The sequence below is a fragment of the Cervus elaphus genome, chromosome 19, assembly GCF_910594005.1.
Source record: "Cervus elaphus chromosome 19, mCerEla1.1, whole genome shotgun sequence".
NCBI classification, from domain to species: Eukaryota; Metazoa; Chordata; class Mammalia; order Artiodactyla; family Cervidae; genus Cervus; species Cervus elaphus.
In genome coordinates this window covers 50,440,877-50,468,497 of record NC_057833.1, presented here as the reverse complement: position 1 = coordinate 50,468,497, position 27,621 = coordinate 50,440,877, and the positions used below count along the sequence as shown (strand labels likewise).

At 43.4% G+C, this 27,621-nt stretch overlaps 1 protein-coding gene across 4 annotated transcripts in view; it reads right to left on the bottom strand.

Moving 5' to 3' along the window:
• Window positions 1-27,621, bottom strand: part of MYLK (myosin light chain kinase) — a 276,422-nt gene that overhangs the window by 137,070 nt on the left and 111,731 nt on the right. For all 4 annotated transcript variants that reach the window (XM_043873786.1, XM_043873784.1, XM_043873783.1 and 1 more), the window contains one exon: window positions 3,639-3,846. In XM_043873786.1, coding sequence (XP_043729721.1) covers window positions 3,639-3,846 — 208 coding nt within the window. The remainder of the gene's footprint in view (window positions 1-3,638; window positions 3,847-27,621) is intronic.

The following is a 27,621-nucleotide window of genomic DNA, read 5'->3' as shown; positions in this document are numbered from 1 at the left end:
ATTTTTCTGGACAGTGTGGGGCTAGAGAACAGGCCATGGCCCCTCCATTAGAGAGAAGCTCCCAAGGGGGCAGGCATCACATCTCTCCCTTGCTCTACACAAGCTCTGTGCCCAGCTCTCTGGAGGTGGGTGAGCGTCAGGGTTGGCTACACAGACCCTTTCCAGGGTTCAGCCTAGGGTTTAATTCCACTGCACAAGGTCATGAATGGTCCTGTCATTAAGAGGCTTGCCCTCATGAGGGATACTGCATGTTTCTTGGCCCTGGTTGCCGAAGGAAATCACAGGAGAAAGCTTTCTCTTCCACTCTTCATGCAAGAATTTCCCTCTGTGAGTAGTTCTTAGGATGTTAATGCCAGGTTTGAATCACAAAGCTACCCTTTACTGAGTGCCTGCTATTTGACAGTTCTGTGCTGATCCTCACACAGTCCATGGGGCAGCCATTAGCATCTGTTTCTGGGAAAGGAAATAAGGTTCAAAAGGTTAATTTCTACATAGTTAGAAGTTAGTGGAGGTAAAATCCAAGACCATTGGATAACACTGCCAGGTAAACTTTATCATTAGGGGGTTCAAAAGGCTCCACATATGAATCATACTCTTAATTCCAGAAACTGCTCTTTCTAAATAAGAAGCATAAGGAAAAAGCACAGTACATAAAGCTGGTGAGAAGCAGGGGGCGCTGCTGGATTCCCTTTGGGCTAGCATGGCACCATTGACAATTTATCCATGGCATAAGGGACCAGAGTGGATTCTTTCAGGCCTGTGGTCTATGGAGTGGTCCCAAACCACACATGGGCCGAAACTGGCCTTTGATGTAGAAGCAAAAGGGAATACAGTGCCATTTACATTTAAAGGGGCTGTGGCCTTTAGGTTATTCTCTATCTCCTAGTGTTAGAAGGAATAAAACATCTTCAGTGGTCTCCCCAAATTAAAGCCAAAGGGGAGGGGGCAGGGTTGAGAGACTTAGAGTTTTCCCATTCTGTTAACAGCTCTCCTGCCTGCTTTCCTTTCCCCTCCTCAAGTACCACGACCTAATAAAACTTTTCCTGCTTAGCTGAGACATCAGATCTAATGTCCTCACTGATGGGAATCAAAAAAAAAAAAAGATTTCATGTGACCTGGGTTGTATATAGCTCCCTAGGTGGCGCTAGTGGTAAAGAATCCACTTGCCAGTGCGGGAGACTCAAGAGACGGGTTTGATCCCTGAGTCAGGAAGATTCCCCTGGAGAAGGAAATGGTAACCCACTCCAGTATTCTTGCCTGGAAAATCCCATGGACAGAGGAGCCTGGTAGTCTACAGTCCAAGGGGTTGCAAAAGAGTCAGATATGACTGAGCACACATTACACTCCTACCAACTCTATTCCTTTAAAATGGATCATAGAAAACAAGGACTAGTCAGGCTGTAGAGACCAGAGAATTCAAATCCTTTATTCTGCAGAAACAGAGATATGGAATTTAAAGTCACACATTTACTGGCAAAAGTTGGGACCAGAACCTTGGACCTCTGATTCCTCATTTCCCCAGTTCCAAACAGAAAATCAGAAAAGGGATGTTTTAAACATTTCTGTGTCCCCACCCAAATTCATATATTGAAACCCTAATCCCCCCCACCCTCACCCCATGTGGCTGTATTTGGAGACAGGGCCTTTGAAGACATGACAAAGGTTCAATGAGGTCAAAAGGGTGTGGCCCTAATCCAAGAGAGCTTCCCAAGTGGTGCAGTGGTAAAAAATCCACCTGCCAATGCAGGAGATGCAAGAGCCAAGGGTTCTATCCCTGGGTCAGGAAGATCCCCTGGAGTAGGAAATGGCAACCCACTCCAGTAAATTCCATGAGCAGAGGAGCCCGGAGAACTACAGTCTGTGAGGCTGCTAAGAATTGGACAGGACTGAGTGACTAACACATACACACCTAATCTAATAAGGCTGGTGCCCTTATAAGAAGATCAAGAGACACCAGAGTTCTCTCTGCCATGAGAGAACACAGCAGAAAGGTGGCTAGTCAGAAACAGAGCCTTCACCAGAAACCAAATCCTGCTGGACCCTGAGCTTGAACTTCAGCCGCCAAAACTGTGAGAAAATTAATTTCTGTTATTTAAGGCATGCAGTCTGTGGTATTTTGTTATGGCAGCCTGGGCTGAGTAACACAAGAGGATAAAGTAATTTTTATCTGTGGGCCTCAACTCAAGTTTGGGCATGAAAGGTGCATAATGTAGGGGAAAACACAGGACCAGAACTGGCCAAGATAGGGGCCATTCAGAGACTGACTAGGGACCACTTTCCATGTGGAATACCCCAGCCCACAGGTACTGGAAGGCCATTAAAAAAAGAATGAGTCAATTAGTTGAAGAATTTGGGGAAAGCATCCAAACTATGCATATCCTGTTCTATGAAACAGCCTGTGTGTCCTTTCATGATGCAAGAAAACAGGAAAAACATTGGCCTGAGTACACCTCACCCCCTTCTGAAACCTTCTCTGGCACATAGTATCCCTTGAAATCAAGGTTGGGAGGACTGTTTCCTGAGAGGAGAAAATGAGTCTGACCCTCTGATTTATAAGCCCTTGGGAAGGGTGGAGGGACACTTGTTATACTTCTGAGGGTCTGATGAACGCCTACGTCCTTTAAGATGTCAGGCCATTAAGCAGAAGCCAGTGGCCTGAACTGGAAATGTTCTCACCGGTGGAGTGTCTTTAGCATGTGAGAGATATACCAGTCACAAAGGAATAGTTTTACTTACGGTCAAATGTTTTCCTGGAACTTTTGAAGTTAATAAAATTTTTTTAAGTACAAAGGAAATAAAACAACAACAAAATAATCAGTGTTAACAAGCTGGTATGTTTATCTCCTATATATTTTTTTGAGTTTTACAAAGCTTTTTATGACAGGCATGTATTACTTTATAATGATGATAAAAACATTGTTCATTCTCTAAATAGTTCAGTATCACATGCTAGGAAGTTTTCTAGATGCTAGAGATACAGCAGTAAACAAGATAAAAATCCCTCTTTTAGAACTTCCAGTTAGGGGGTATTTGGATGGAGGAGTAAAATAGGAGACAGTGATGGCCCTGGAAGGAAAAGTTGGGGTGGAGTGAGAGGATGGAGAGCCCTGGGGATGAAGCATCAGAGAGGGTTCTCCAAGAAGGGGGTGTCTGAGCAGAGATCTGAAGTAAGTGAGGGGCCAAGTCAGGGGCAGGGCTGTGGAAAGAGCTCTTCTTTACACAGGGAACAGCAGGCGAAGGCCCTGAGGTTTTGCTCAGGGACAAGCAGAGGGCCAGTGTGACCACAGTGGAGCTCGCAGTGACCACAGTGGAGGAGCGGAGGGAAATGGGTCTGGAGAGCCAGGCAGGAGTGCACTGGGCCTCGTAAGGCCATGATGAGGAGTCTGAGTGTGAGGGGAAGCAAGGGGAAGGCTGAAGCCGGGGAGTGAGGTGATGTGTAGTCCGACATCGTCTTCTGGATGCCTCCCTTGTTCCAGGGACCACATTTCTCCCATCAGACGACAAGGTCCTGAGTTCAGGGATATGGGGATGTTTTCTCTTGTGGGTTCCTTTCCCAAGAGAGGGCTGAAGCAGGAGCTGCAGGCCATAGGAAACTGATGGCTTATCTCTTCCCAGGGTTTTCACCTCCTGGGACTCACCTTCTACCGTCAACTCCACTGTCACCTGGCGGGCACCACTGCCGTTGGTGGCTTCACAGGTATACTTTCCCTTGTCCTCGTCACGCACAGCATGAATCAAAAGGCTGAATGTCCCCCGGGTACCACAGTCCAGCAGGAAGCGGCCCCCACTGGTGATGGGTTGTCCGTTTCTGTGCCATGTCACTTGGGGCTCTGGGTAGCCCCGGACCTTCAAGGAAAAGAAGAAAGGGTGAGAGCTTGTATACAAGGAGTACTTCCTATGTATCAAGTATTGTTCTGGGTACATTACATGTGTTAACTCATATAATCCTCATAAGCAGCCCGTGAAAAAAATACTACTTACATCTCCATTTTAGAGATGAGGAAATTGAGATGCAGAGTTTTGATAGATTTCTTGAGGTCTTGAAGATAGAAAGTGGCCAAGTCAGGCATCCTGGCTTCAGAGCCCACCACACAGATGTCTCTCAAGCCTGGTTACATGATTAGAATCACTGGGGGAGATTCAAAGCAAATACTAGTGCCCAGGTCCAACCTTGGACCAATTAAATCAGAACCCCAGGGGTGGGGACTGAACATGGGGATTCTAGACCAATGTTTCCCACTCTAACAAGCAACAGATACTTCTTAAAAATGCAGATTCTACTTCTATAGGTCTGGGGTGGGCCTGAGATTCTGCCATTCAGATAAGCTCTCAGATGCTGCTGAGGCTGCTGGACCCTAGAACTCACCTTGGGTAGCAAGGTTCTAGATCTGAGCTGCCCAGTATGGCGGCCACTAGCCACACATGGTGACCAGGTGCTTGAAACGTGGCTGATCCTGAGTCACACCATAAGAGTAAGTGTAAATTACACAAGGGGCTTTGAAGAGTTACTATGAAAAGAGAATGTAAAATGCCTTGATAATTTAGAAACACTGATTACATATTGAAAAGATAGTAACCTTGATATATTGGGTTAAATAAAATATATTGTTAGAACTAATTTCACTTCTTTCTTTTTAGTGTTTTAATGTGACTACTAGGAAAGGTGCAACTACATATGTGCCTTGTTTGATGTGTCTGTCAGGCAGGTCTCAGGCTGAGACCACTCTCTCTATGAATTGTTAGCAGCTAACATTTTCTGAGTGCTAAGTGTTAAGCACTTTTCTAAATACTTAACATATCTGAGCCTCATAGCAACTTGTTCAGAGAGAAGATGTTTCCCCAACGAGGGGGAAGTGCAGGGAAAGATAAGTTCCAAGAAAAGAAATCACTTTGAGTTTCAGAGAAAGTTCCCCAAGGGCCCTGAAACCCAAGAAACTCAATCAGCCCTTCAGAATGGATTCCTCTTCAGAGGAGCAGGGCTCAGACTGGCCCATCAGTGCAAAGCCTGGGACCCTGAATTGGGGGATTTTAGCATTAGAAATGCCCAGAAGACATCATAGAACCCTCCTGAGAAAGAAACTGTTGGTGTTGCAAATAGGCAACAGCAGCAGCTTTTACACACGTGTCCACTTCCAAAACAAGAGAGCATGGGTACAGATGCAGCAAAACCAAATTCACCGGATAACCCCAAATTGCATTTACAAAGAAAGCCTTCAGTGACTGGTAACTGTAATTTTCATCACAGGCCTCAGCGAGGTCAGAGAGGATGCTTTATCAGCACATGGGAGAAAGGGGATGGTAGGTGGCTGTGCCCTCACACCTGGACCATTGTGGCCTTGCCAAGCACACATGTCCTATCTCAGGGTGATGGGGCTGAAAGGGACCATGTGCATATTATAATGGCTATTGTGACATGAAACAAAAAGAGATCGCTTCTAGGTTGCTCCTGTTTTCCTTTTACTTAACTATCATTTTCTGATATCCTTGTAAATAACACCCTTGATCTTTGTAAAACAGAAAAAAAATTAAATGAAAATGTGTATTCCTTTCATATTAGTGTGTCTGTATAATGAATATATGACTTCCCCAGTGGCTCAGTGGTAAGGAAGCTGCCTGCATTGAGGAGTCACAGAAGATGCAGGTTTGATTCCTGGGTCAGGAAGATACCCTGGAGTAGGGCATGCCACTCACTCCAGTATTCTTGCCTGGGAAATCCCGTGGACAGATGAGCCGGGTGGGCTACAGCCCATGGGGTCACAAAGAGTCAGACACGACAGAAGCGACTTAACACACATAATAAATGTATAGCACAACCATTTATTAATTTGTGGAGCCCCTCAAGGTACCTAAATCTAGAACTGGAATTAAAAGTGGTACACAGATAAACATTATGCATGTCTGAAGGTGGCAGATGCCACATATCCATATAAAAAACATGTCATCTTGTGGTACACTCTTGGCACAGAACTTCATGCCAAGGAATATCAGACAATCACTCTAGTAATGCATTCTTTTTCTCTGTGAAGCTTATCTTCAGGAAACAGCTAAGGAAAGAAACTTTCCTACAGAAGGAAGCCCCTTGGGAGTCTGGTCTTACAGTGAATTTGTGAGTTATCATCCTTTCCTCCACCCTGTTAGGCAGGCAACCTTCTGTCAGTGTCAGAGAAAGGGATGCAGGGCCCTGGGACAGGGGCTAGGGGGCGGGGGGGGGGGGGGGGGATGAATCATTAACTTCACCAAATGCGTCCTTAGCATTCCATGAGCAAGTGCTCTGGCCCCCTGCAGCGGTGCCAGCTCTAAGGCCATCAGGGCTGGAGGCATCAATGATTAACTGGGGACACTGCAAGTGCTCCAGACCTTGAGGACACAGATCCCTATTTCCCTTTCTATTTTCCTCTCATTTTCTACGTGCATAGACATTCCCCTCCACCCCACACTACCAAATCCACCTCTGCAGTGCCCTTATATATTAAAGTTAGTATCCAAGGATTTTTTTTAAATGCTGAAACTAGTGACACTTAGAAAACTGCAGTTTGCAATGGACTTTTGTACACCCTGCATCTGAAGCAAAAGCAGGAATTTCTATGACCTTTTTCTGTTCCAAGGTCTGAATAATCCGCAGCTCCAATTCTTATCCTCCCTATATAGAAAAACTTGTTCAGTCACTACCTAACCTTACTTAAAAATTACTCAACTTCAAGTAAACTCATTTTTATTGTCTTCCTACTATCTTGGGCTCCTAGGTGGGGAAAGAAGAGAAACCTAGACTCACATTCTTGGGTGTGTGACAACAGCCCTGCCCTCCCTGGATGTCTTATCTGCCTTCATCACGGGCCTTCTGCCAAGAAGCCACAGCTGGGACTTTTACAGCCCAGTCAAAACTGCAATAAAAGCCCAGTGATACTTTAGTTTTCAGAGTCTTCCACATAGAGAATCTTATTTGATTCTTGCAGTGCTATAATGGAGGTGTCTTGGGAAGCAGAAGCAGAACCTGAGATAAGGATTCAGGAAACCAAGCCCTTAACTGACACTCAGAGCAACTGGGAACAGGTGTAGCAGCCTGGTGAAGGTGATTTGGGTGGGGTACCAAGAGTGTCTGTGACAGCATGCAAGGCCAATCATATTATTAAGCCCTGAGAGCTAAGGAAAGAGGCCTGGAGAAGTGAACGATTTGCTATCAATTAAGATCAAGTGGCAGATCTGGGACCACAATTTTGGTCTACCAGTTGAGTAGCTGTCTCTCTGTGCCTTACTGTAAATTTTTGTTTTTGGTAAGATAAATACTATAGAACCCAAAGCATTGATAAATGTTTATCCCTTATAGACCCTAAACCTCCCCTATATTAAAACAATATCTGTTCCCCACTTGGGGAAAATGTGAATGGTCATGGCCATGCTAAAAGCAAGTCTAGGGCTATTTCCTTGAAGTAACAAAGGACAGTGCCATAGACTAAATGTGTCTCTCTAAATCACTGCAGATGGTGATTGCAGCTATGAAATTAAAAGACGCTTACTCCTTGGAAGGAAAGTTATGGCCAACCTAGATAGCATATTAAAAAGCAGAGACATTACTTTGCCAACAAAGGTCTGTCTAGTCAAAGCTATGGTTTTTCCAGTGGTCATGTATGGATGTGAGAGTTGGACTGTGAAGAAAGCTGAGCGCTGAAAAATTGATGCTTTTGAACTGTGGTGTTGGAGAAGACTCTTGAGAGTCCCTTGGACTGCAAGGAGATCCAACCAGTCCATCCTAAAGGAGATCAGTCCTGGGTGTGCTTTGGAAGGACTGATGCTGAAGCTGAAACTCCAATACTTTGGCCACCTCATGCGAAAAGCTGACTCATTGGAAAAGACCCTGATGCTGGGAGGGATTGGGGGCAGAAGGAGAAGGGGACGACAGAGGATAACATGGCTGGATGGCATCACCAACTCGATGGACACGAGTTTGAGTAGACTCCAGGAGTTGGGATGGACAGGGAGACCTGGCGTGCTGCAATTCATGGGGTTGCAAAGAGTTGGACACGACTGAGCGACTGAACTGAACTGAAAGTTCATGTTGAAATCCTAACACTTAATGTGATTATATTAGGAAGCGGGCCCTTTGGAGTGATTAGGTCAGAAGGGTGGGACCCTCATGAATGGGATTAGTGCCCTTACAAAAACTATTCCAGGGAGCTCCCTCACTCCTTTTTACCATGTGAGGACACAGCAAGAAGCTGGCCATCTATGAACCAGGAGCTGGCTCTCCCCAGACACTGAATCTGCTGGTGCCTTGATTTTGGACTTTCCAGTCTCCAAAACTTTGAGAAATAAATTTCTGTTGTTTAAACCACCCCATCTATTGTATTTCTGTTAAAGCAGAAACAGCCTAAGACAGATAGGATGGGTGCCATGCATGTGCCCAAGACATCCCTAGGAGAGTCAGCGTGGGACAGAAAAGACAGATGACATAACAGCCAGGCCTGTGTCCTAGGTCTGGCTTGGCTTCCTGACCTCTTCTGGTTGTAATTCCTTCTTTTCATTGATGAGAAAACAGTTCTTGATGCCTCAGGTCCGTTCTATCCCTGAAGTAGTCTGGATTAAATAATGACCCACTTAGCTTCTGGGGGAAGATTCTTTCTTCCCCTTCCAGTCTCCCCTGGGCCCAGCCCACAGCCTTAATACTCTCTAATCCTCCATAAAGGAAAACTGAGTGACCACAAGGAGAGATGCCTGTGAATATGAGTAGGCAGCCCTGACTTCTCACCATAATGAGTTTTTGGAAATGGCCCCAAAGAAGGTCATTCTAAGGAGAATCATATTTTTGCCACAGTAACCACATTTAATTGGAGGTTGTATTCTTAAACAAAAGCTTGGGATCAAATAAATCAAGGGCATATCTGACAACTTGTCATAAAAATAAAGATAGAGTCACCATAGCCCCTATAATAATTTAAAACAGTAAAACTGTGCTTCAGTTCCATAAAATGTCCCCAAGAGCCTTTATGGCCTCAAAAGACCTTTAAAAGGAGTGGGGGCTTGTTCTGCGTGTGTTGGCTGGTGAGGAGAAAGCTGGGCTGCAGGCGGTGGCTGCTTGCTGCCATGTCACATCTGTCTGCCATGCTGAGAAGCTTTTCAGAACCTGGTGCTGTTTAGAGATCTACTTAATGACTGAAAGTGAAACATTCTTAAGGGTGTGCGTGCTAAGTCACTTCAGTTGTGTCTGACTCTTTGCGACCCTATGGACTATAGCCTGCCAGGCTCCTCTGTCCATGGGATTATCCAGGAAAGAATGCTGGAGTGGGTTGCCATGCCCTCCTCCAGGGAATCTTTCTGACCCAGGGATCAAACCTATCTTTTGATTTTTCTCTGATGTGTGTGAAGGGCTTGCAGTCAATTTTGGGTTGCCTGGAACAGGCTACCAGGGTGTAAGCCCACAGCAAAGTCAGCTTCTCTGGCTTCCATACCCCTACCAGACTCAGAGAAACACATCTGCCTTCTCAGCTTGGTAAGAGGTAGAAAGAGGAGTGATGTTCCTGGTTTTGATGATCTCCTGCAGGTCTTTTGTACCTGGGTGGACCTGTCCCTGTTTGCACACTGCCAAGCCACACAGCTGCAGTGCTGAACTGGGCAAGGCATGAAACTGAAGCTCTGCTCATGATGGGAATGGAAGGAGACCAAAGAGAGAGAGAGAGAAACCAGGATTACACTAAAGCCAGGTGAAAGTGGACTGCCCAGCAGGACACTGGGGAGTTGGAAAGATACACAAAGAAGATGTGAGCAGTGAGCCGAGAAATCCTTGAGGCTGGGAATAATGGATGAAGGTGTTGTCCATAGTATTTGTTTGAACCATACTGATAACCGAAATCAATGCTGGGAAAGACTGAGCCTGAAGGATGGGAAATTAAGGAAACCTGCTGGAGACAAGCAAGACAGACAAAGCTGATTCTGCAACGCAACTGTCTCCATGCTTCCTATGATTGCCAGCCTGCCTATAGCCCATCACTCTGAACTTCTTGCCCTGTTTCAAGGCATCTTCTTCTACATAAATAAATTCTCCTAGGATAAATGACTAGGACAGAGCTGGTGATTTAAAAACTGAAAATAATAGCAAAGAAGCCAATGATCCTGAGGAATTCATTGAAGATGAATCTTCTGTCCTATCTCCAAGTATAAGCTCATCCATATAATAAAGGGACATGGATGCACAGAAAGAATTAAAATATTAACACCCCCAGCAAATTAGACCACAGAAAATGCCTATGAAACTTACATCATGGATATATTATGAGAGTGAAGAGTGAAGGGTGAACCACAGGTATGACATGACAGTTTAGGGGCCTGGGTCTGTGTCAGCACCCGGCACCTGGCCCATTGGACAGGCAGGAACTTAACTAAAGCTTTGAATAATCCCATTACCAACAGTCAAAAGCCTTGACTGAACCCACAGAATCTTCAGGAAGAGATCATACTGGCTAAAAGCAGCAATTAGTGAGAGGCTTAAACTGCTGGACCCTCTCTGCCCTTAAGTCCAAAGTTGTGAAACAGCAGGGACTGAAGCAGTTCCATGAAAAACAAAAGCAAAATGCAGAGAAGCACTCTTCACTCCGGCCCGGAGAAGGCCACCTAGGTCTTCAGGAAAGATGCTGGAAGTCTCTCTCTGTGATCAGCCACTCTCACTTCCTGTGGCAAGTTTTCCTTTCCTTTGGCCCAGGACACAGACACCCCCATACTCCCACATCTGCCAGACTGAGAACACACTGTTATTCCCACAAAGAGCATGAGACAGGTTACAGCTTGGCAGCCTTGGCTTATACCTCAGGCCCTTCTGACTGTTTCAAACAAGAAGCCTGATTTCCTTCTATCTAGCTCAAGCTTATCAATGCGTGCAACTTCTTGATTCCCTTTCAATGACACAAGCATTTAAAACTCCGAACAGTCTAACAAAGAAACAGATTCTAAATGTAATCAGGAACCTCTGACACTGATGTTTTCCTAGTGCTTCCAAATTCAGGGTTTTCCTATGAAAACAAGTGTCCTTCCAGTTGAGATCCAGTTCCTGTGGGATGGCTGTGGGATTTCAGCCTTACTGGGAACCTCTCTGCACAAAGCCCTGAGTTCTGGCTTTACCTCCCCTAACGAAGACTTCCAAAGAACCAGCATCTCCAGCTGGTGAGGCTGGCCCAGGAGCTAAGCTCACCCTCCAGTTTCTGATACTGAGCTGAGACATGCTCTCAGATGTATTAAAATACTAATAAGAGGTGCGAGGTATCACAGAAGTTTAACAAATTAGTGCTGTGGCTTGGTTTTGTTTGATGTGCTCAGGATCTCCTCCTGCTCACCTTTCCCAGGGTAAGCCCCTCCTTTGAAGATCTGCTCCCTTCCCTTCTACCCACCTCAGGTGAGTCTGGTGGAGAGGCACCAGTAGCTGCCTTCTGGCCAAAGCGCTCAAGCTTCCACAATGAGCCTGATCCAAGTCAGCTAATCAGGACTCTTCCCTGCAATTTCAATTAGAATAAAACGAGACCAAACTGTCTCTTCACAGAGATCCTAAGCTGGGAAGATATAAGCCTGAAGCTACCTGTGGGCAGCCATCCCCCCCCATTCCCACCTATGTTTCCTTGCCTCCACCTAAGAGAAGCAAGCCATGTACACAGTAAGACATTACATACACAGTGAAGAAGGAAGGAGATGGACGCATGGCAGGCAGAACTGTGGTGGACTTAGGATCCACTCGGTCATATGAGACAATACCTGTCTTTCATTTAACCCATGCACTTGGTTTCTGTCACTTGCAAACAAGAGTCCTAATTCAGGAAGGTATATGGCATCTGGAATCAGACAGAGCCATGTGTGGGTGCTGGCTGTAGCAGTCACCAGTTGCCTGACCTTGGGCAAATTACTTAACTTACTTGGCCCTCAGTTTATACAACTGTAAGATGGAACTATATCAGTATCTATTTCCATGGATAAGTTTATGATCAAATGAGAAAACACATGTACAACAGTACGTCAAGAAATTCAAAAGGTTAGGTCCTCTGTCTCTTCTTCTCTCTGAGGTCACTGATTCCTTGTAATAAGGTACCTTAGCATCCATTCAGCTCAAAGCTTTGACAGCATGAAACTGCTTCTGCCCGAAGAAATACCAGTACTTGTGAACTTCTGGGCTTGCTGAGCCTCCTCTTACACAACTCGGATTCTTATAGACAACTTCAAGGTGTCACACCCTTAATCAGAACTGAGAACACCTTTTGCCTTAGTGGAACTGGCTTATTATTTTTATTTGAAGGGTAAACCCCTTTTGAAAAGTGATTGCTGATTTTATGTAATATCAAAAAACACATTTTAAAACAAATATCCCATCTGTAGTTTTGCCTGTACCATCATCCCACTCCTATAATATCATGTGAAACTTCAAGACAGAGACCATCCCCTTGATTTCTGCCTCACTGACTAATGCAGCCTTGGAATTTCAAGGGCATGGGCAAGTTTCGCGAAGGAAATAAATCTGGGGTAATAAATCTGGAGTTTCTGGCCCATCATAGTTGGATCTGGAGAGAGAGAGACATACTTTGCTGGCAGAAGAGATGGAGCAGGGGGCTCCTCCCAAACAACACACAGACTACTTGGCAGCGGCTTCTGATCCTCAAACAGTGGAGCCCAGACGACGCGAGACTCAAAAATCCACAGAACTCAATCCGGCCACAGATTGTCCTGGGAAGGTCCTGTCCTCTGAGGACTCTCTGAGAATATGAAGCAATTCTATTTAAAAGCAAAGGTGGGCAAAAGTGACCAGACGGTCCCAGCCACTGAGAACATCTCAGCTTGGCTCCCTCACCTTAACTGTCTCTCCTGGCGGCTGCTGACCACCTGCTCCGCACGCACGCACGTTACTACACAAAGCCTGCATTCTGCTTGGCTCTCCCAGGTGGCAGGCTGTGAGGGAGCGGGGTGAGCAGGTGGAGCTTGGATGGCAGGACCTCTTGGGCTGCCTGCATCAACATGGTCAGGAGAGTGCCTCTGTGATGCTGTCAAAAATATCTGCACCAGGGGCAGACAGCAGCAGTGTGAGTTTGCTTCTTAAATAGCAGAATGTCCTCCCCAGACCTCACTGCCCAAAGGCACCCTCATCTGCATAGAGAATCATGCCAGATAAGGAATCAGAAGTTGTTTCCTGTGCAGTGTCAGTGTCTGGCTGCCCACCAGGCTGAAAAACATAACCCAACATGCTTTCCTAAAATGCTTTCACGCTTACTAAGACACATATGTGGTCAAAATGTCAATAAGTAAGTCATTAAAAAAAAAAAAGCAGATCTCTGCTCTACCCCTCCCACCCCCAATTTCCACTTCCTTCAGGAAATCATCTTCAACTCTTTTAGCCATTCCTTCTGTTTTCTTCCCCAGTGTTTAAAGTAACAACCTTAAACAACTATTTTATTCTTTCAAATTTTAGACATTATGTCTTAACTTCTCTATATGAAACATAAGCTTTTAGCTCTCAACCTTCCCATAAGCTCTTCCCCTACCCCCAGTAACTAATGACAATTTTTATTATGCCAGTGTGTTAGTGTTTGCTTTATTTTAGTTTTGCTCACTGCCAAGCTACATAGTATATTACAATTATTAATAGATTTTTTTCCTGGAGTTAATACCTGCCATACTTTTGGTTTGATTGGTTTTTTTTTTTAAAGAATACAACTTCTGAAGAGAACTATAAAATTCATCTCAGTCAGTTCAGTTCAGTCGCTTAGTCGTGTCCAACTCTTTGTGACCCCATGGACTGCTCACCAACTCCCAGACTCTACCCAAACTCATGTCCACTGACTTAGTGATGCCATCCAACCACCTCATCCTCTGTCATCCCCTTCTCTTCCTGCCTTCAATCTTTCCCAGCATCAGGGTCGTTTCAAATGAGTCAGCTCTTCGCATCAGGTGGCCAAAATATTGGAGTTTCAGCTTCAACATCAGCCCTTCCAATGAACACTCAGGACCGATCTCCTTTAGGATGGACTGGTTGGATCTCCTTGCAGTCCAAGGGACTCTCAAGAGTCTTCTTCAACACCACACTTCAAAAGCATCAATTCTTCGGCGCTCAGCTTTCTTTATAGTCCCACTCTCATATCCATACATGACTACTGGAAAAACCATAGCCTTGATTAGACAGACCTTTGTTGGCAAAGTAATGTCTCTGCTTTTTAATATGCTGTCTAGGTTGGTCATAACTTTCCTTCCAAGGAGGAAGCGTCATCTCAGCAATGGTCAAATGTATTGGTGGCTTTTATTTTTTCCTCCATTGGAGATATCTCTCCTGGAACATTCTGTTGCTATCCTCCAAATCTGAACTCAATGCTATCTAGGCCTGGTGCATAGTGCTCTGGGGACTTTCCTTCACCATCCTCTTGGACGCCACCAGTTTGGTTGAACATGTCCTCCTCCAGTGGTTTCTTATGAACAAGTGCAAGGAAGGTTAAATCTTTAAGTTTCCAAAAGTCATTTCCAAAAGTGTCAATACTCTACTTTACACTCAACTGGCAGTTTATCTAGGAAAGAAATTATAGTGGAAAATCTTCCTTTAGAATTTTGAAGGTATTGCTTCATGGCATTTGAAGTCGCTGATTCTGGCATCCAGTGTTGCTACAAGAGGTATAATGCCATGCTGATCCTTCCTCTATGACCCAGTCTATGTGTGTGGATTTTTTCCTTCAGAGCTTCTGGAATCTTCTCTTTATCCCTGACAGTCTAGAATTCCATGATGATGTGCTTTGTTGTAAGTCTCTGTTCACTCATTGTATTGGATCCTTGGTAATACGTTTTTTCATTGTAGATAATGCATATCTTTTAATTTTGAGGAATTTTTGTGTTTTGATTGATGATATTCTTTGCAGCCAAAGATGGAGAAGTGCTATACAGCAGCAAAAACAAGACTGGGAGCTGACTGTGGCTCGGATCATGAACTCCTTATTGCCAAATGCAGACTTAAATTGAAGAAAGTGGGGAAAACCACTAGACCATTCAGGTATGACCTAAATCAAATCCCTTATGATTATACAGTGGAAGTGAGAAATAGATTTAAGGAACTAGATCTGATAGACAGAGTGCCTGATGAACTGTGGATGGAGGTTCGTGACATTGTACAGGAAACAGGGATCGAGACCATCCCCAAGAAAAAGAAATGCAAAAAAGCAAAATGGCTGTCTGAGGAGGACTTACAAATAGCTGTGAAAAGAAGCGAAGTGAAAAGCAAAGGAGAAAAGGAAAGATATACCCATTTGAATGCAGAGTTCCAAAGAATAGCAAGGAGAGATAAGAAAGCCTTCCTCAGTGATCAATGCAAAGACATAGAGGAAAACAATAGAATGGGAAAGACTAGAGATCTCTTCAAGAAAATTAGAGATAGCAAAGGGAACATTTCATGGAAAGATGGGCTCAATAAAGGACAGAAATGGTATGGACCTAACAGAAGCAGAAGATATTAAGAAGTAGTGGCAAGAATACACAGAAAAACTGTACAAAAGAGATCTTCATGACCCAGATAATCACGATGGTGTGATCACTCACCTAGAGCCAGACATCCTGGAATGTGAAGTCAAGTGGGCCTTAGGAAGTATTATTACGAACAAAGCTAGTGGAGGTGATGGAATTCCAGTTGAGCTATTTCAAATCCTCAAAGATGATGCTATGAAAATGATTCACTCAATGTCAGCAAATTTGGAAAACTCAGCAGGGACCACAGGATTGGAAAAGGTCAGCTTTCATTCCAATCTCAAAGAAAGGCAAAAAATGCCAAAGAATGCTCAAACTACCTCACAATTGCACTCATCTTACACGCTATTAAAGTAATGTTCAAAATTCTCCAAGCCAGGCTTCAACAATACCTGAACCATGAACTTCCAGATGTTCAAGCTTGTTTTAGAAAAGGCAGAGGAACCAGAGATCAAATTGCCAATATCCAGTGGATCATTGAAAAAGCAAGAGAGTTCCAGAAAAACATCTATTTCTGCTTTATTGACTATGACAAAGCCTTTAACTGTGTGGATCACAATAAACTGTGGAAAATCCTGAAAGAGATGGGAATACCAGACCACCTGACCTGCCTCCTGAGAAACCTATATGCAGTTAGAACTGGACATGGAAAAACAGACTGGTTCCAAATCGGGAAAGGAGTACGTCAAGGCTGTATATTGTCACCCTGCTTATTTAACTTATATGCAGAGTACATCATGAGAAACACTGGGCTGGAGGAAACACAAGCTGGAATCAAGATTGCTGGGAGAAATATAAATAACCTCAGATAGGCAGATGACACCACACTTATGGCAGAAAGTGAAGAAGAACTAAAGAGCCTCTTGATGGAAGTGAAAGAGGAGAGTGAAAATGTTGGCTTAAAGCTCAACATTCAGAAAACTAAGATCATGCCATCCGGTCCCATCATTTCATGGCAAATAGATGGGGAAACAGTGGAAACAGTGTCAGACTATTTTTTTGGGCTCCAGAATCACTGCAGATGGTGATTGCAGCCATGAAATTAAAAGATGCTTTCTCCTTGGAAGGAAAGTTATAACCAAACTAGACAGTATATTAAAAAGCAGAAACTTTACTTTGTCAACAAAGGTCCATCTAGTCCAGGCTATGGTTTTTCCAGTAGTCATGTATAGATGTGAGAATTGGACTATAAAGAAAGCTGAGCGCTGAAGAATTGATGCTTTTGAACTGTGGTGTTGGAGAAGACTTTTAAGAGTCCCTTGGACTGCAAGGAGATCCAACCAGTCCATCCTAAAGGAGATCAGTCCTGGGTGTTCATTGGAAGGATTGATGTTGAAACTGAGACTCCAGTACTTTGGCCACCTGATGTGAACAGCTGACTCATTTGAAAAGACGCTGATGCTGGGAAAGATTGAGGGCAGGAGGAGAAGGGGACGACAGAGGATGAGATGGTTGGATGGCATCACTGACTCAATGGGCATGAGTCTGGGTAAACTCCAGGATCTGATGATGGACAGGGAAGCCTGGTGTGCTTGCAGTTCATCGGGTCGCAAAGAGTCGGACACGACTGAGCAACTGAACTGAACTGAGGAGACTTCAACTTTATCATCAAACCAATCTATTGAAGTTATTATTTTGGCTATCATTAATTTCAAAAAAATCTTCTTTTTTGGGTTTTTCAAGACAGCATTGAGGGGACTTCTCTGGTGGCCCAGTGGTTAAGAATCTGCCTGCAATGCAGGGGACACAGGTTCAATCCTGGGTCAGGGAATTCAGATCCCACGTACCTCAGAGTAACTAAGCCCATGTGCCACAAATACTGAGCCCTCATGCCACAACTAGAGAGTTCATGCCCTGAGTGAAAGATCTCTCATGATGCAACTAAGACCCGATGCAGCCAAATATATAAAGAAACTTTTTTAAAAACCGCACTGAATAATCTCCTCTTCCTGTTTAATTGAAAGCAACATCTTATCTCTGAGGTAAGACAAAATTTCTTCAACATTTTCTATAGTCTTCTGTCCCTATGTGGTTTCTTTTTCACATATATGAGTAAAGAAATTAAAAGCTTCAAGCAAGTGGGGCCTTGTCAACTTGTTGGATCTCCCAGTAGAGTGAATGGGTAAAAATGCTCAACTATCAACACCTATGGATCTTGTCTCTTGAGATGATCAGGTTCCACAGAGAGGAACTTCTGATTTCCTGCTGAGAGGGTGGTAGCCTGGACACAGTAATTAGGTTTGTCAACCAGCATTTGGGACTTTGACTGAGGAAAGGCCATGAGGGGACTCCTTTCAATACACTGATTTCTAATTAGCCCCTCTCCCTTTTGAGTACGACACCCCATCCTGCCTGCAGCTGTACCTTATGCCCAGGAGTTGAGAGTTCGTTAAGTTCAGTCTCTCTTCAGATAAACTTTGATCTTTCAGTCAAGAGAGGAGCAGTGGCCTGGCACATGGGGTATAGTAGGGAATTTGAGACCCTAACTGCTTGTTATTACATTTTTAACCAATCCTCCAATTTTCAGCTTCAGTCCACAAGCCAGACTTTCAAAGTTCATGATGCCACCAATTTCTCAGCCTTTATAGAAACTGTTTTGGCACAAGCAGGCTTACTTTTTTTTTTTTCCAATCAGACATGGGTATAGCACAACACAGAAGCTAAAACCCAAGTCACCCAATCATCTATTCATTTTCCATCATCCACCAATTTGTTGACATGGCTCATCTGCTACTATCTGTTGTCTCTCTCTCATTCTATTTGTCCTTGTAGATTTATAAGTTTTCTTTTTCTTTTAATAAAAACTCATTTTAAGGATGGTTAGCATAAAAAAAAAATAAGCAAGGACCTAGATAAACTAGAATCCTTGTATACTGATGGTGAGAAAATAGAATGATACAGCTGCTATGGAAAACAGTATAGTGGTTCCCCCTAAAATTAAAAATAGAACTACCATATGACTAAGCAGTTTCACTTCTGGATATAAACCCAAAAGAACTGAAAGAAGGGACATGAACAGACATTTGCACACCCATGTTCACAGAAGTACTATTTATATAATATCCAAGAGGTAGAAGCACTCCATGCCCATCAACAGATGTATGGATAAACAAAGAGTGGTATATACAAACAATGAAATATTATTCAGCCTTAAAAAGGAAGGAAATTATGATACATGTTACAACATAGATGAACCTAAAGGACATTAAGCCAGTCACAAAAGGACAGACAGTGTATGATTCCACTTAGATAAGGACCTGTTGTTGTTCAGATGTTAAGTCATGTCTGACTCTTTGTGACCCCATGGACTACAGTACGCCAGGCTTCCCTATCCCTCACTATCTCCCAGAATTTGCTCAAACTCATGTCCATTGAGTCAGTGATAGTGTCCAACCATCTTATTCTGTCACCTTCTTCTCCTCCTGCCCTCAATCTTTTCCAGCACCAGGGTCTTTTCTAATGAGTTGGCTAATCACATCAGCTGGACAAATATTGGAGCTTCAGCTTCAACATTAGTCCTTCCAGTGAATATTCAGAGTTGATTTCCTTTAGGATTGACTGGTTAGATCTCCTTGCTCTCCAAGAAACTCTCAAGAATCTTCTCCAGTACTACAATTCGAAAGAATCAATTCTTCGCCGTTCAACCTTCTTCATGGTCCAACCCTCACCTAGATGAAGATCTAGAATAATAAATTTCATGGAAGCAGAAAATGGAATGCTTGTTGCCAGGGGTAGGAGGAGGAGGGAAATGGGGAGTTAGTGCTTAATGGGTACAAAATTTCAGTTTTATAAGATGGAAAAAGTTTGGGAAATGGGTGGTAGAGCTTAATTACACAACAGTATGAATATACTTAATACCGCTGAACTGTATGTATACTTAAACATGGATAAAACAGTCAATTTTATGCCATGTATATTTTACAGCAATAAACAAAAATCAATGAGCCAAATATATGTGGATCTATTTTTGAACTCTGTTGTTGTTTCAATGAGCTGTGTGTTTATCCCTCTGCCAAATACTACTTTGCCTTTAGTACAATAGCTCTATGTTAGGTATTAAAACAAGAAATAAAAGTTTGAAAACACGTAAATCAGACCAAAGTCACTCCTCTATTTTAAAAATTTCCAACAATTTCTCATTGCACTAAGAATAAAGCCCAATTGCCATGGTTCCCAAGGCCCTGGGTGGCCTGGCCCCTGCCTTTCTCTCTGCTCCATCCTTGCTCACTGCACCCCTGCCACACAGGCCTCGTCTCCATGCCAGGGAGTAAGATGGAGACAGCAGATGGCACTCCATCTTGGAGTGGCTCCCAGCCTGCAGGATGACAGGGCACACACAGTCAGGGCCGCAGAAGGGGTGTAGACAGGACTGAAGGAGTACAGGATGGATGCGGGGAGGCCCATGGTGGTGGTGCTGAGCAGGATTCCAGGGACCACCTCCCGGTACAGCCTCAGCCCCCAGGGAGCCGGGGTGGGTGGCTGATAGAGCTGGGTGTGTAAGAACCAGCCACTCAAGTCTGACTGGACAGCAGATGGTTCCTGGTAACTCTGCTGACCTCGTGGCAGCCCCTCAGGGTCCCCACCCTGGGATGGGCTCAAGGAGGGGTGAAGAGAGATGGATCGCAGGCCAGGGCAGTGGGAGCACAGCCTGGCAGGAGCCTCAGGGCTCCTCACCCTCCTCCCATTTCCCTCCACGAACACCCTAGTGTCACCCGGGGAGTGCTCCTCAGCCACTGCTGCCTGATTCATTACTCCTGCCAACTGAGTTGCATGCAGCGCAGCTCCTGCACAAGATATTGTTCAAGAATTTTAAGGCAGGGCCCCAGGGGACACAGGAAAGAGAGCAGAAACAAATGCCAGGACCCTCCTAGAAGGTCCCATTGTGAGCAAGCCTGTGAGTGCCCTGCTTGTCTGGGTGTCTGTTGGTGGCATGCTGGGGGCAGGGAATGCCAAAGGGGTTTGAGTCCTAGTTCAAAACACACATTTAAAGCAGATTTAGACTTCCCAGTCCAAGCCATTGAAATTTCTTTTCTGAAGAAGCATCTGGAAAAATGGAGGGAAAAGTTGCCCAGTTATTTAGTAAAAACAAAACTCAAACTTTCCTTCCCCCCGCCTGCCAATGTCCCTTTCAACTATGTGATCCTCAGGGATCCATGTAGGCTGGGCCCCAGCTGAGCTGGCACCAAGCATGTTCATCCCCAGAGGAGGCGAGCCCCACACACAGCATCACTGGCTAGATGCTAGGGTACCTCCCCAGCCCCCCAAAGTTGTGTGCCTGACATCAGCAGACCAAACCCTGGCTGGTTGAGAGAGATTCAAAATCAGTCCATTTCCCAGACTGCTATAAGAGCAGCTTGAGGGCTTCCTGTGTTGGAAGCTTTGTAGCCCAAAGAGCCCTTCTCCCCACGTCCTAGAATATCCTCGGTGAAAGAAGGAGGGTAAACAGACAGTCTACAAAAAGTCTGGGCATCTGCTTTCCTTTCTAATCACAGTGAATTGTAGGAAACTCAATAGGTGCCACTGTTGTAGCACGGAGTCAAGGAGCCAGCAGGCAGGGCTTGGCTGCAGCCTCACTGTAGGTAACTGCTCAGACCACCCAGCTCAGAGCATTCCAGGTGCAGCCACACAGCTGCTAAACAGGAGTGGATGTGCTGACAGGCACAGGGGTCACCCTAATAAGTAAGGTATTTAAGGAATTAGACAAGTTGGCTATAGACATCTCCAGGCTTGAGGAATGGGAAAGAGGTAAGAACGGGTTTGCCAGTCCCTTGGGGAGTGTCAGGAAGTGGCAGAGAGAAGCAATTTACACAGATGAAGGGTGCCTGGGGGGTGCCTTCAGGAAAGCAGGCTGCTGAAAAAGATGGCCTGGCTCATACTTTGCGTTGCAAAAACAGTCCGCTTCAGGCTGGATACTAGAAGGGTCTGTAAACTTATTGTGCCCCTAAGAGCCCACTTTAACCTGGAGAAGCTTAACTGTTTCTAATACCACTCAGGGCTCCCACCCCCACCCCATACCCTGGCCTCAGCATACCTATTTCTAAACACACCTTCTCAGGGAGCTCCTGGCCTCTGGAAATTCTGGTAACTCTTTCTGCCTCTCACCTACACCTTCCCCTGGTGTTTCACCAACACTGGAGCCCACCTGAGCAGGACAGGGAATTCCTGCCCCATAACCCAAGGAGAGGCAAGCCAGTCTGCAATCCAGAAGGAAGGAGCATGCCTGGGGCCCAGAGCCCACTGCTCCCAGTGGCAGGACGCAAGTAAGAGAGCAGTGTTTATTCCCAAGCCACTTTCTGTCCAGAGCCTCTCAGCTGGGTCCAGGTCTGGGGCCAGGGTTTTCATTTCCAAGGCTGGTGTTTTTCCCTTCCTTTTGCTGGACAGGGAGAAGCGGAAAAACCCAGCAGTGCCTTGGCCCTCAGCTTCTCTGGAGCTGATTTTGCTGCCCCTGGCAAGGTCTGCCCCCAAAGTAGACATGCAAACCACGATTACAGGCCATGGCAGAGTCAGAGTCCTCAGTTCCAACTGTCCAGTTGGAACACCAGACCCATGTGACCTTCCCAGGCCTTCTCTAAGGCAAAGACCACTGACACCACTCAGGGCTCAGACCACTGATGCTCCCAACCCCACCCCACACCTTGGCCTCAGAACACCTACTTCTAAACACACCTGTAGACTGCAGGCTGGGGATAGCGCTCCACCTCTAAAGGGGTGACATTTATTTTAAAAGTTGAAAAAAAAGGGAATTCCCTGGTGGTCCAGTGGTTAGGACTCCACATATTCACTGCCAAGGGGGCAGGTTAAATCCTTGGTCAGGGAACTAAGATCCTGCAAGCCACGAGGTGCAAGGTGTGCCCAAAAAAGAAAAATTTTAAAAAGATGAAGAAAATATCCTCCAGCCAGTGTTAAATGCCAATATAACCAATTCTCAGTTATCTCCCAGCTGCAAAGTTCCATTTCTGTCTGTCTATAGGATGTGTCATGCATCAGATTTATCCTAATTGTTTCCTTTTTAAAAATGCTCACTGACTACTTCCCTGGTGGTCCAGTGACTATGACTCTGCGCTCCCAATGCAGGGGACCCAGGTTCCATCCCTGGTCAGGGAACTAGACCCCTGCAACTAAAGATCCTGCATGCTACAACTAAGAATCAAGGCAGCCAAATAAATAAATAAAAATATTTTTTAAATGCTCACATACACCATTAGGTGAACAAGAACCTTAGAGTTGTGCAGCTAGTGGGACCAAGCAAGGGGTAATTCCGAGACACCCTCCCCCCACCTCCTCCAAGACCACTCACTCCCCATCTAGAGTCTCCTCAATTATCCAGGCCCCTCTCATCTCTCTTGCCTCCCAGCTTTCAAACCTTACACTATTCTGTAAAGTGACCACATTTTTAAAACCAGCAGACATTTATCTGTTTAAAATCAGGTCTGTTCCAGAAAATCTGGGGCAAACTAATCACCATGACATCACCTTTCATATTTCTTTCTGCCCTACAGCAAGCACAGTGACCATACTTTCCATATAAAATCAAGACACATTATCTGACAGGAGATTCATGGGCAGCCTCCAGGTGCAAGGAGGAGCTGGTGTTATAAAGTCTCAACTTCAAAATCCTGGAACTCCAAGCATATTTGGATGACTTAACTGGAAAAAATGAGAATATTCTGAATCAGAATGGCTCAGAACAATCTGAGAGGAGAGCACCTACGCCATTAACACAGGTTACGCTTCTGTTTATTCCAAGCACATTTGGCAGAACTCCCTGACAGACTGTCAGCTATCTGAGAGGGGGAGCCTAGACACCATGCCTGTTATGAAGTTCTCTCCATGTCCAGCAGGACTACTAAATCCACTACAGAGTAGAGGGTAGATTGATGTCTCTCCTCTCCCATCTTTATGTCCTACACGGCTGTAATTTCAGAAACACTTTTCTTACTGTCCCAAACTAGGTCATGCTGTTATGCTCTCAGGGCACCCCATGTTCTTCCTTCAGTGGGCCTCATCACAGTTCATATTTCTTCTGTATGCAGTTACTCTCACCTGTCTCAGCTGCTTGTGGAAAGAACTACAGAGATCTGGCTCATCAGCGACTCACCAACTTCTTGGCACGTAGTAGGTGATCAACCAGTATGTTCAAACCTGGTCTCTCTGGTAAGTCCCAGGACTTCATATTTCTCCTTTACACCAATATTTTTGTCAAATACTTGAAAGAAGACTGCAAAGCTGCTCATGAGAACTAAAGGATGCAACAATACTGGGGACATAACATGTAGGCTAACAGAATCAACATCCTAAGAGAACAAAAGTTCAAATAAACAAAAGTTAGCAGAGAGCAAGTACTGTGAAGGTTCTATAATCCTCAACTAGACAAAATCAAGAGTAGCAGGGGCAGCTCCTGTGTAAAAGGAGCTGGGCAAGAGGCCCTTAAACTTTATTTAACCTTAAGCTGTATTAACAGAGCATGCTACGTGAACAAGGAGAGGGCAGTGCCATGCTGCCTGACTGCTACTGACAGGGTGCTCTCAGATACAGGCACCACAGGTTAACCAGACACCGACAAAGGGGCTCATGATCTAGTGATGTGATGACCATGCCTACTGCCCTGCAGGCAACTTACTGAAGGAACATAAAGGCTAGTTGATGGAAACAGGTGTACTTAGCCTGGAATGAAACACACCACAAGGAGGATATAACTGTCTTCAAATACATGAAGAGCTCTTGTATAAAAGAATCTATGTGCTGCATAGCTCCAGAACAAGGGTGTAAAAGTCCAAAATCTAGGCAGATTTAGGTTGATACAAGGAAGGTAACAATGCCTGAACAATGAAAGGGGACAAGTGTAACATGATAGATCCCCATCCCCAGAGGTCTTCACAAGGAGGCTGGAGGACCATCTGGCTGGGATGTTGTCAAGGGAAACCTCATACCCTCTAAGACGCCTTCCACCCCAAACCTTAGTCTTCTAAGAACTTAATAGAGCTGAATGCATAAAGTTGAGAGAACTTGGAAAGAAAGATTCTGTTTATGTATAAATTACCTCTGTACTATGAATACAGAGCTTGGAATGATCTGTTCCTTGAAGGATTTAATGAACTCACCCACAAAACTATCTGGATTCAGCATGTTTTCAGGAGATACCTCCTCACCCTTCTAATTTCTTCCACTAAACATTCCATGCTTTCAATTTCTCTTTTAGTCAATTTTGGTAGTTTCTATCTTCTTCAAAAATATATATTTCTTTCAAGATTTCCAAATGGGGGCCTCCCTGGCAGTCCTGTGGATAGGAATCCACCTGCCAATGTAGGGGACATGGGTTCGATCCCTGGTCTCGGTGGATTTCACACGCTATGAAGCTACTAGGCCCACGTACCACAACCACTGAGCCTGTGCTCTTGAGCTCGAGCCATAATGACTGAGCCCACTGCAGCGACGTATGCCCCCCACCACTGCTCACTGCAACTAGAGAAAGCCTACACAGCAATGAAGACCCAGCACAACCAAAAATAAATAAATTAACTAATTTTTAAAAAAGAATTGGCTCTTAAAAAAATTTTTTCCAAAAATATTGTCAGAGTTGAACATGAATATCTCATTTTTGTCAACTCTAGATCTGTGGTTAGAATCTCATTTCTAAATTTTATTTATATTTTCTGGTCTTCTTTGATTGATCTGGTTGGATTTGCTATTTCTTATTTCCAAGACTGGTCCTTAAATACATTCATTAAAATAATTTTTTTACTTAGTAATGAACTCATTTCTTTTATATAAATAAAAGGAATAATTTTCTTTGGTTTGTTTTATTATTTTATTTTGTGAGTTGAATGCTTGGTTCATTAATATTTAATATTTTTGTTCAATAATAAAAAATTAGGGACTATGAGTATATTTCTGATATTGGCTTTAGCTGGTTATAAACTACTCAATAAGCAAGACTGCTTTCATATCTAGTAGCTATTACTAGTTAGAAAACATTCACACACTCTCACTTCATCTAGGAACAAACTTAAGATGTGCAAACTTTCAAATTTTCTAAGCAACATATGACAAGTCTTGAACAAATAAAGAAAAATACTTTGTCATTAGATTAAAAATAATCAGTGGAATTATACTATTAAATATGGATTGTTAAAATGCTGTCATAATTAAAACCATTTTGGTTCTGATACAAAAATATACATACTGAGTAATAAAACAGTTCAAAAAATCCAAAATAATCTCCATATATGTGACTTCAGTATATGATGAAAGTGCCTTAAAATGCATGAGAAAAGAATGGATTATTAAGTAAATATATATACTTTTTTTTAAAATCACATTTAAGGTCCCTACTTCATACTACACAGAGAAACATTCATTTTGATTAAAATTTTAAAGGTAACAAAGGCCAGAAGAAATGCATATTATAAGCTTAGAGATTCCAAGTATGATACCAACAGCAGAAGCCATTAAGACATTTAGGCATTTATATTTAAAATTTTTGTACAAAAGTACAATTATGACAAAAAAGGTAAATGAAAAATATTTGAGTTATATGTAGAAAACAAAGGTGGAAGCTCTTAATACATATTTTAAAAATTTCTATTACTAAATAAAATGAGTACATAAAGAAGAAAGTAAAGGGTATGGATAAGAAGTTCATGAGACAGCCAACATAAAAAAAGTTTAAAAGTGATCAAGCAAATATGAAATCAAATGTGATACTATTCATTATTAAAGTTTGCTAATTTAATAGGTAAAGTGATAACCAGTGCTTATGAGAGAATGGAAAAATTAAAAGTTAAAAATTAAATTCCTAAACATTGCTGATGTGAGAGTAACAATTTGAACTTCATTTTTCTTACCTATGGAGTTATCATAGTAATGATGATCTTGACAATCTGGAAATAGCTATCAAAGGCTTTAAAAGATTCAATAAGTCTAATATCTGCCTATGGAATTATCAAAGATGTCCACGAGGATGGATGTAGTGTTAGCCACTCAGTCGTGTTCAACTCTTTGCGACTCCATGGACTGTAGCATGCCAGGCTCCTTTGTCCATGGGATTCTCCAGGCAAGAATACAGGAGTGGGTAGCCATACCCTTCTCCAGGGGATCTTCCCAACCCAGGGATTGAACCTGGGTCTCCTGCATTGCAGGTAAATTCTTTATCATCTGAGCCACCAGAGAAGGCTGTCTATAGGAAGGAAACTGCAAAGCTTTTAAACGTTCATTTTTTTAAATGTAAAAAATCAATTTTGGATGCCAGATCAATTTAGAGGAAGAAAAAGGTACTGATAGGATGCTAAAACCAAGATGAAAACAACAAAAATTTTCTTTGCTTATTAGAACAGAGAAGCCAAAATTGAAAACATACTTTTTGTCATATCTTTTCTTTAGACCAGACTTTCCCTTCATGGAACACTGAAGAACATGGATAGTTCTATTTTTGAATGGGACTTCTCAGGTGGTGTTTATGGTAAAGAATCCACCTGCCAATGTAGGAGATGCAAGAGACACAGGTTTGATCCCTGGGTAGGGAAGATCCCCTAGAGGAGGAAAAGGCACCCCACTCCATTATTTTTGCCTGGAAAATTCTATGGGCAGAAGAGCCTGGCGGACAACAGTCCATGCTGCTGCAGAGAGTTGGACATGACTGAGCACACACACATGCGTCATTTTTGAATGTGTATAAATGATTCTCTTGCTCTAAGTTATTTTTACAAGAAAAATTTAATTGAACAATCATGGGCCAAGAGCAAAATAAATCTATTTCAAGAATTGCTCTAAAACATAAAAAATTAATTAAAATTAAATAATTATGGCACAATAGGATGAAATACTATACAGTTATTAAAAATTATCATCTTGAAGCACATGAGAAAACATCAGTTAAATATTAATTTACATAAAAAGGAAACTTATAAAACTACAATTATTTAATATGTATAATATGGTGTTTGATAACCATATACATTCTTCTTGTTATAAAAGAGGAAAAATTAAAAGGAAATATACAAGAATGTAAACAGCTTCTATCTCTGGTGGTGGGATTGTTTTCTTTTCTATACTTTTCTGTATTTCCAATTTTTTTTTTTACAGTGAATGTCTTTTACTTTCTTGAATAACATGAAAAACATTAAAAAACCTAACTTACTGAAGTTTAAATTATGTAGATTTTCT